Raw genomic sequence first — 10,204 nt, forward strand, 5'->3', positions numbered from 1 at the left:
TTTTACATTCAAGCTACCCGTAAAATTTATAGTGAAAAGTACTTTAAAAGCGTCTGGAATGCAATAGGGTAATTTTAAAGCTGTTTTTTTTAAAGCATTTGCTGCATGGATAAAAAATATCAATAATTCACATATCATACAAAATTGCGTTGCAGCAAATCCTTAAAATTTTAAGGTATTCAGAACAGAGCAACATAAAAATCAGAAAATATAAGCAGCTACACAGTTATAGGACAAAGTTTTACATATATGCCATTATAATTTGTGTTTTATTTTGTACGGAATTATAAAATAAACCACAAATTTTAATCGGGCCTGTTTTAAGCTTTTCCTTATTTTTATATTTCGGACATCCATCAATTATGGTGATGAAAAAAATTACTTGCCATCTCCTAATTGGATGTGCCTTTAGAGAGAAATGCCCGGATTACATAATGAAAGAGTTTCTATTTTCGATTTGAATTATTTCGTTTTAAAGTAGCCTAGTAATTTAAAGCTTTCTATATATTTTTTATCATGTCTGTGAGGCAATTCGCTGAGTTTAGGTTCATCTTATAATTTGTGTTTTATTTTGTACGGAATTATAAAATAAACCACAAATTTTAATCGGGCCTGTTTTAAGCTTTTCCTTATTTTTATATTTTAGACATCCATCAATTATGGTGATGAAAAAAATTACTTGCCATCTCCTAATCCACGTTTGCAAGTGATCGCGCTGGCGCCTCCATGTGCTGCCGAGCTTCAGCTTCCACTCTCCACACAAATGATTGGATAAGCATCTAACAGCGCACATTTATCTAGGTTAAACATTTAACTAACATTGTGATATGCTTGAACTGTTTTATACAGTATATAGATTTTATTTTAGGCAAGTCGTGATGATTTGAGAAGGCTAAATTGATCAAACATATAGGCTATGATCAATTCACTGTCTGCCGCTGGTCGTTATTTTAAAAAAAAAACTTACATTTAACGAACAAAATTGCTCCAAACATTTTTCTAAATTAACTTTATGAAAAAACGAAACAAAATATAATCACTTTTCCATTACATACAAAACTGAACTATTTTAATAGCTGAAACAGTAGTATAAGCTTTTTTTGGGGAAAAGGGGAAAAAGACGGGCTAGGGCCTATTTGAGACCCGTGCAGGGCTCTAATCCACTTCATCCAACGCTGTTTTGTTCTCATCTGTGAGCATGCTCTTGATATATGTATTTTACCATTTTGTTGAGTTTAAAACGTGTGACACATTCGTTCTGCTCTCACTGATCATTTGCAAAAATGCAAACGTCTCTTGTCACATTCATTTATGATTTACATGAATCATGATCGCATATTTGCGAAATTTAATAAAAAGTTGAGTAGTTTGCATCACTATCTATAGTCTATTACTGTCTTTTGCTGAACATTTCTTTCGTAAAACAGTTTTCTAATATAGTACTACTTACATCTTTCCACGAACTCTCGTTGAGTAGTGACAGTGACAGTAAGACCCGCCTTCTTTGATTTGATTGGCCATCTCGATCATTTTGACATTGACGAGCGCTGTTGGACCACTGAGGCAGACCAGCCTAAAAGTTTAACTTTTAAAACTTTTTGTCATCCTAACAACAAACAGCTTTACTAATTCTTATACACAGAGTCACTGTCTATCAGCATGACTATTTTAGTCTTTCAAAGGACAAAATGGGTGGAAAAACAGTAATAAAAATTAGACATAAACGACATAAAATGCAGGCCAGGAGCGAGGCCCTGTGCGGTCCCACACTTGGCACAGCCCTTGCGACGGTACTGGTTGTAAATAATGTTCAATTTCTTGCACAGACTGATTGTTTCGCTTCATAAGACCTTAAAATATCAGCAAAAGCCACGGGTATCAATTTTTTTGTTTCCTGTATATTCTTTTTTCACTCTCAAAGCATTTTTGAAATCACCAAGGACCATGGTTTCAACTAAATATCTAAAAAAAAATAAATAAATAAAAATAACATTTTTGGGTGAACTGTCCCTTTTTAACTCTACACTCTTAAAAACAAAGGTTCCAAAATCACAACAATGCAACCATTTTTGGTTCTCCAAAGAACCGTTCAGTGTACTTTTTTTTTCTTAGTATGAAGAAGCTCAAGAACCTTTTTCCACTAAATAGAAGCTTTTATCCTATAAGGTTCCATGGCTGTTAAAGGTTCCTTCTACATCCATCAGTGCCAATTAAGAACCTTTATTTTTAAGAGTGTGCTGATGGTTGTGTAGCTTTTGTAGTTGATTCATCTGTACTCATGTTTGTGTGGTTCATCACTGTTGATCTGATGTGTGTGTGTTTATTCTCAGTGTTTAACTGTACTCTATGTTTTATTTCAGTGTTTGTATGGCTGCTATGTCCACTCCTCCATCATTCCCACCTTCCACCGCCGCTGTTACTGGCTGCTACAGGTAAGAGTTCAGCTCCTTCCCTTACTATTTAACACTAAATGATGCTTCAGATGCAGGACTAACAAGAAACACAACTGAAAACATCTTTCATCACCATCCTGTCTTCTTGAGCTCTCCCAGTCTGTTAAAAGCATGAACAGTCCGACAGCGATGGCGGTAATTGAGGGTAATAAACACATTAGTCGGAATATATTAGCAGCCAGAGGTCGTCGTACAAACTAGTTGATCATTCATACCGCTAGATGATGATTTGGGCCTGTTGTCGTGCACAGTTCAGATGTCCTTTTCCTATTTGGCATTTTATAAGTTCGTTTAAGGTATTCACATACAGCCAAAATCGATGTGAACCGCTCTGAGACGCGAGTGGGACATGATGGTTTTTGCACCGCAAGCAGCATCAGTCGAGATGTGCAAGCTTTCATTTCTCACCCACATCATCTCAGCGGTGCGGGACAGGGTTTCCAGCTGGCCATCAGACCGCTGATGCTGCACACTGCTAAGGTACAATTAGTAGTTGTGCAGGTCGTGGCATGTGTACGACATTTGTGTGTGAGTTTGAGTATGTGGTGAAGTTTTGCCTTCATTGTTGAGACCAAATGTCCCCTCATGGATAGTAAAACCTGAAATCATCTACACTGTGCAGAGCAGCAATGGCGCCCATGAGGAAACGACTTAATAAACATACTAAATAACGTCTTCAAGGAAATATAAAAATGCAATGGGTTAGCTTTAGGTGCAGGGATAGAAAATATTATTAGCTGAGTATAAAAACAATCAATGAAAATCCCCACCATGATAGAAAAACGAGTGTGAGTGTGTGGGTTTATACTTTGGGGACGAAATTGCCTCCAGAAATGAGATAAATCTGACAACTGAACTGTTCTTTGGGACTTTCAAGGAGAAACAATTCATAAAGTAAATATTATTATTTTTCTATTCTAAAAATGCAGAAAGTTTGCTTTTAGTTATTCCAAGAGTGCTGATATAACAGTCCGATAGCACTAGGACTTTCACTTTTTGTTAGACACTTACTCACCTGATTCACTCAAAATTACTTTATGAGTGAGGCATTTGAATCACTCCTTCAAGCAGTTAGTTCAAAAAAACTGGTTCATTCACTGGTTCATGCTTTTAGTTATCCCAAAAGTGCTGATATAACAGTCCGTTAGAACTGGGACTTTGTGAAAAGACATAGGGCCAGTTTTACTAAACAGGGCAAATTAGTGCGAGAGCGCAATTCCAAAACAGCACCGATGGGCGTGGAAATTTCTGCAGGTGATTTACTAACAATGCGCAAATTAAAGAACACAGATGCAACATCTCATTTACATATCGACCAACACAATATACCAAGCGCAGCACAAATTAGCATAGTCGCAAATAAGGAATAAAGAAATAAAGAAGCCACAATACATTGAAAAGAACCGGAGGCCAAAAAAATGAAGGTTTGCAAGACTTTTTGATAGACCTGGTATTGCATGACTCCTAGTTGAGGGTTTGAAGTCGTCTTTTATTTCCTGAAGCAAATTTTAAAATAACATGGATTGGCAAACTATGTTTTATAGTAACTATATGTCATATGGATAATGTGTTCTTCTGGCATTCAAAATAAATGAATACATGTGGAAAAAAATCCTCTCTCTTCTACCACACGCTCTCTGTTCTCTGCGGTACCTCCTCCTAGCAACAATCATTTCAGCCATTTCAAGCGCAAAATAGTTTAAGACATGCTTTTTTTGGGCGTTAAATAATGGCGCAAATACCTGTAATTTAACAAGCGCAAGCATTAGTAAATCTTGTTGCGTGATTCGTTTTAATACTCTCCTCCCATAAATTTTGCATCTGAAAGGGAAACTCCTACAAATGCATATTCAATAAGGTCAGGTGCAAAAATAACTGTGTCCACGCCTTTTCAGCACTAATTCTTCACGGCACGTCTTTGGTAAAACCTGACAGTAATATTTTAACGCCAGAAGACGGTTTGCGCTGGCGCAAGCTGTTAGTAAAACTGGCCCATAATGTCTGTCTGTTAATGGTGAGGATTTTTACAGTGACTCTTTTTATAAATCACACCATTACACCGAATAAATTAATGTCTTTCTGAGTGAGTAATTTGAATCACTTACTCTCCGTATTCGTTCAAATTTACAGATTCATTTGGAAATGAAACAAGTTAATTTACGAGTGAGGCATTTGAATCATTCATTCAACTAATTAGATTAAAAACTGGTTCATTCAGGATCTAAACACGTGGCTGACTTTATCAGTCATTTGAATCCTCCAGTTTGTTCAAGAATGCTGATTCATTCTGTAATGAAACAAGTGACTGTCTTTATGAGTGAGTCATTTGAATCATTCATTCAACCGATTTGTTTAAAATCACTGATTCGTTGAGTATTTAAACAAGTGGATGACTGTATTAGTCATTTGAATTATTCACTCAGCTGATTTGTTCAAAAATACCGATTCATTCTGTAAAAAACAAGTGGATTCTTTACGAGTGCATGAATCATTCCCTCAACAATGTGTTTTTAAAAACACTGATTCATTAAGTGACGAGTGAGTCATTTAAATCATTCATTCAGATGATTTGTTCAAACACACAAATTAATTCAATAACAAAGTAACAAAGCTTTCTGTATGAGTGAGTCATCAGAAATCAGAATGTGTTAGGTTCAGTATCAGACATATTAATAAAATATATCGCATTACGCAATTTATAGTCACAAGTAAAACTGAAAAATGTTTTGGAAAAAAGTTTATCTGCATGAGATGAACAGATTGCACCTTGAAAATTACCTATGAAATATCTTTTACAAAAGTAGAACCCCTTCAAAAGTCATTTTATAATTCACACTTTGTGTGTGTGTGTGTGTGTGTGTTTGCTCTAGTCTGAATGGAGGTGTAGTGAGTTGAGGGATGAAAACATAATGTTAAACCATAGAAGAAAAAGAGGAGAAAAGAGAAAGAAATCATGTGAAAAAATCGAGAGAACTCAGTGGTTATAAACAAATCTAAGCTGTCGGATTTCTCACAGTTACAGAGGCTTGAGCTCAGCTGGGCAGGTAAGAATGATTGATTACAGAGAGAGCGAGTCCACCCACATTACACACACAGAGAGAGAGAGAGAGTAAACCTACCCATACACACTCACAATGCTTAAAACTTTCATCTTTACACCAGCACATCTGCCCAATCACAAGCGGATTATCATCAGCAGCGTTTGATTTATGAAGCAGCGCTTGCTACATATTAATGTTATAACGCAGGATGGTGTCTGCATACAAATAGAGCGCAACAGTGGGGCTCTGAGGTCAGAATCCCATGCATTTACTCCATAGAGAAATAGATTTTTTGTGATAATGTATAAACCCTTCTGCGCAGACCTACTGTGAGCTCAGATTGTTAAGTGATGGTCTAAACTTCTGTAGACTTCTAAAAATCGTATTTAATAGTGAAGAGCTTTACCAATCAGAGAGAATTTGCTGTTACTATGGCAAAAGAGCAGCATTGTTAATGTAAATATATGTAAATGTCCTCTGTTATGATTTGATGTTTTTGAAAGATGTCTCTTATGCTCACCAAGGCTAAGTATTTGATTAAAAATACAGTAAAAACTGTAATATTATGAAATATTATTACAATTGAAAGTATCTGTTTTCTATTTGTATATATTTTAAAATGTAATTTATTCCTGTTGAAAAGCTGAATTTTCAGCATCATTACTCCAGATATGAATTATAAAACCAGACTTAAAATATAAAGATGTCAGTTGCGTTAGCAGTTAGCAGTCAACTAATTCAGATAAACGGGTTTAAAATGGATACAGGAAGTGTCTTTCTGTGCTGCACATGTGAAGAGGAAGCTGAGGAGCGTGTGATCCAGTGTGTTCACGCTCAGAGATGCTCATTGATTTATGCTCCAGCAGAGAGATCGGACTCACAAGGTTACACAGAGGTGATTGGATCCCACCCAAGCGCTCAGAAAGCTCACACACACACACACACACACACCATTTGGCACTGTCAATCACCTGTCAAGGTCAGTCTTTGTACTTTTGTTCACATTCGTCACTTAAAGTTTTAGAAACTTGAAAGCCCATGCGTTATCGTGATATAGATGGTTTAACCTATGTATTATAGCTGGAAAATCAATAAATAATGAAGAAGAAAAAAACAGAAGAACAGAAAAAAATCTGTTGGTAAAAAGAAATGTTGAAATAATTAAATAAAAAGCATGAAACAAGAACATTTTCTGTTATTAGCATAAAATTTAAAAAAAAAACAGAAAAAGAAAAAATAATTTCTGTTGTTAAAAATATATTTAAATAAAAAATACTGAAACACTAAGTTTTAGAAACTTGAAAACCAATTTATTTTTTCCATTTGTTAAAGAATGGTACCTATACAGTAAATAATGTAATATTTTTTTCTGAGGTTAAAATGCTTTCTTGTCAAAGTTGGTCAGATGGTCTCTTCCTGTGTAAATGGAGAGTTTTTAGGCAGAATAAGCTGCAGGAGTGTAGACTAGTCACCCTCCGTCTCTCACTCCTTGAGGCTACAGACGGCCCCAAAAGAGCCTTTTATTTATTCATTCAGCCATGCATTTTGTCAGCGGTCTTTAGAGGCGTCTGAAACCCTGTATGGCGGGCGGCATGATTGCTGTTACTGTCATCTGAATCTTTACGCGTGAGAATGTTTTTAAAGTCTTTAAGAACCATTAAGGGCTGCAAATCACAAAATGCAAATCACACATTGCGAGAAAATGCATAAAGTCGGTTTTATTTCTCCCCACTTTCCCTTTCTTCCTCTCTGTGCTCTTTTCGTTCTTCCTCGCCACCTTTTTTTGATTTCATGTCTTTTGACAGCCTGTTGAAATTGTGACCACATTCTTGTATTGCAGTTGACCTGTCCATTCACTTCCATTTCATGCTGAGTAAAGCAAAGCCATTTGCTGTTTCTGCCGGGCATTAGGGAGCGACGCGAGGCTCTGCTGGACACTTCACCACTGCACTCAGTACAGCGTTAACATTCACCTTCAGCTCCACAGCCACACATGCAGCTTCATTCAGAGCATTTTCAGCACCGTTTCAGTTAGGACCTAGTTTGCTTTCTTAATAAATCTTCCTGGTTTTATTGAGATTTTTTTCTGTGCCGTCAGAATTTTTTTGCTGCTGTAATTATCCAGAAGGAATTTGAGCAATTCTCAGTGAATAAAATTAAAGTACCTTAATGTAGTGTACTTAATATTCCCCTTACAATATATATGTACTGTATGTGTATATATATATATATATATATGTATGTATGTATGTATCTACTGTATGTATATATCACATTATTACGGAAACCTGTTTCCACTCCAGAACAAAATAAAAGGTCATTTTTATTGTAATTTTGACTTCATATCTCACAGCTGCAACATTATTTCTTACAACTGCACAGCTTTTTTATTGAATTTATTTCTTATAATTGTGAATTTATATCTCACAGTTGCTATTTTATTTCACATAATTGCAACTTTTGCAACTTTATTGTCAGCATAGAGTTTATAGTCACAATGTGACTTAAAATGATTTGTAGTTTTAAATTGTATCTCACAATGACCTGTTGTATTTTTTTTTACACTGATGTGGAAATGGCCTTCCATACATTATCAAAACTAAATGCGTTAAAAACCTCAAATTGATGTTAAGGTTTTATTTTTGTGACATACACTATCATTCAAAAGTTTGGAGGTCAGTAATTTTTTTTTTTTTTTTTAAGAAATTAATACTTTTATTCACAATGGATGCATTAAATTTGTCAAAAATGATGGTAAAGGCATTTATAATGTTACAAAAGATTCAAATAAATGTTGTTCTTTTGAACTTTCTATTCATCAAAGAATCCTGAAAAACTAAATGTATCATGGTTTCCACAAAAATATTAAGCAGCACAACTGTTTTCAACATTGAAAATAATAATAAATTTTTCTTGAGCATCAAATCAGCATATTAGACTGATTTCTGAAGGATCATGTGACACTGAAGACTGGAGTAATGATGCTGAAAATTCAGCTTTGAATCACAGGAATAAATTACATTTTAAGATACATTCAGATAGAAAACAGTTATTTTAAATTGTAATAATATGTCACAGTTTTTACTGTAATGCAGCTTTGGTAAGCATTTGACATTTCATTCACTAATAAAAAATAAAAAAATAAAAATCTTACCAACCCTGAACTTTTGAACAGTACCTGAATTCTGCAGAGCTTTACGATCCTGTTAAACCACACTGGAGTTTAGTAGTTTTTAGTCCATATCTGTTGGTGCTGAGCACATCTGTATGCCAGTGTACTCCTAAAGTTGACAAAAACTTTTAGGAGATATATGCATATAAACTGACTGTCTGGGCCAAAATATTGATGACTCAACTTGTTTGCAGGGGACGTATGCAAATATTTGCAGATGCTCTCTAGAATGAGAATGTCCCACCTGCGACTGACGGGAAGTTAACTGAAGGAAATAGGCTGTTTATAAAGAGGACAAGTGCTTGAATTTGTCCTGCACTTTCAGTTAGAACTACAAGAAAGAAAACCACGCATTTCATATGAAGCCAGGAGAATTTCAATAGTCAAACGTGCTTTAAAATAAGTATTTCGTTACAAAAGTTCACAGTGGGCAATGACACTTAAACCCTCGGAAACTTTAGGCATTATTCGTTTCCTTTTGAAGTTCAGCGCCGTTCTTTCGCAAAAAGACTAACTTGAAAAGTGAAAGCCATGACTTTACCACCCTAAGCCCTCCGTCTGAACGCTACGTGACACGTCGAAGCCTTTTTGTCAAGTCCTTGAGGAGAACTGAGACTTCCTGTGCCCACCAACTGGAAAGAAGTGAAAAGCACACACACACGCATTTGTTCAGATCTACAGATCCTCAGGAGATGCTTGTGACCCTCACTCAGAAGAGGTCCTGAGACAAATGTGGCGTTGTGGAGCCAGTGAGCCATTAGTGCTGTTTTCCCCTTGACCTCTTAGACAAGAACAGCCATTATGCTGTTGTTCGAACAGAAACCTCGAGGTGGGTTCAGCGTTTCAAAGCCTGGCAGGGTTCGACTGGATGTAGCGCTGGAAAGGTAGTTTCTGAAAACATGAGGGAACGTTTGTATGTGTGTGTGTGTGTATGTGTTTGAGAGACAAACCGACAGAGAAAGAACAGCATAAGTCAGGGAGCAAGAGCTCACGGCCCATTAAATAATACATCCTTCCTGAAAGGCCTTCAGGTAGAGCTGAAGCCGCGCAGGTCTGGAGCTGATTACAGGCTGCTGAAGAAACAGTGTTCGGCTGTCAGCCTCTGACCCACAAACACCCTCAACAGCCCAGCTATAGAAACAGAAAGACGCCAGATAAAGCATGTGCCTGCAATGCAAGCTAAAGAAAACGTGAAAAGTTCTTCAACAGTATGCAACCGATATATTCAGATTCCATGAAAAGCTCTGTAGTCATACAGAACACCACATACACTCTCAGAAGAAACTGTGGCATTACCCTTTAAAAACGTACTAATATGTACATGTATTTTTAAAGAACTAATATGTAATATTTAAAAATAAGACACAACAATGTACCTTTTAGCTTTTATACCTTGTACCTTTTCTTCACATTTTTGTATTCTTTTAGCCAATATTTCCTTTTGAACTTCTGGTACTTTTATTTAAATAGTTATATAAATAAATAATTATGAAATATCTGTATAGTTGTACATATTTTTATATAAATAATTTGTTATA

At 35.9% G+C, this 10,204-nt stretch overlaps 1 protein-coding gene across 1 annotated transcript in view; it reads left to right on the forward strand.

Annotated features, from left to right (window-relative positions):
- Positions 1 to 10,204, forward strand: part of LOC107654393 (calmodulin-binding transcription activator 1-like) — a 340,679-nt gene that overhangs the window by 287,113 nt on the left and 43,362 nt on the right. Inside the window, exon 6 of the mRNA XM_016441439.1 lies at positions 2,361 to 2,432. Within this exon, the coding sequence (XP_016296925.1) occupies positions 2,361 to 2,432 (72 nt within the window). The remainder of the gene's footprint in view (positions 1 to 2,360; positions 2,433 to 10,204) is intronic.

Source organism: Sinocyclocheilus anshuiensis, unplaced genomic scaffold, assembly GCF_001515605.1.
Source record: "Sinocyclocheilus anshuiensis isolate Anshui unplaced genomic scaffold, SAMN03320099.WGS_v1.1 scaffold623, whole genome shotgun sequence".
NCBI lineage: Eukaryota > Metazoa > Chordata > Actinopteri > Cypriniformes > Cyprinidae > Sinocyclocheilus > Sinocyclocheilus anshuiensis.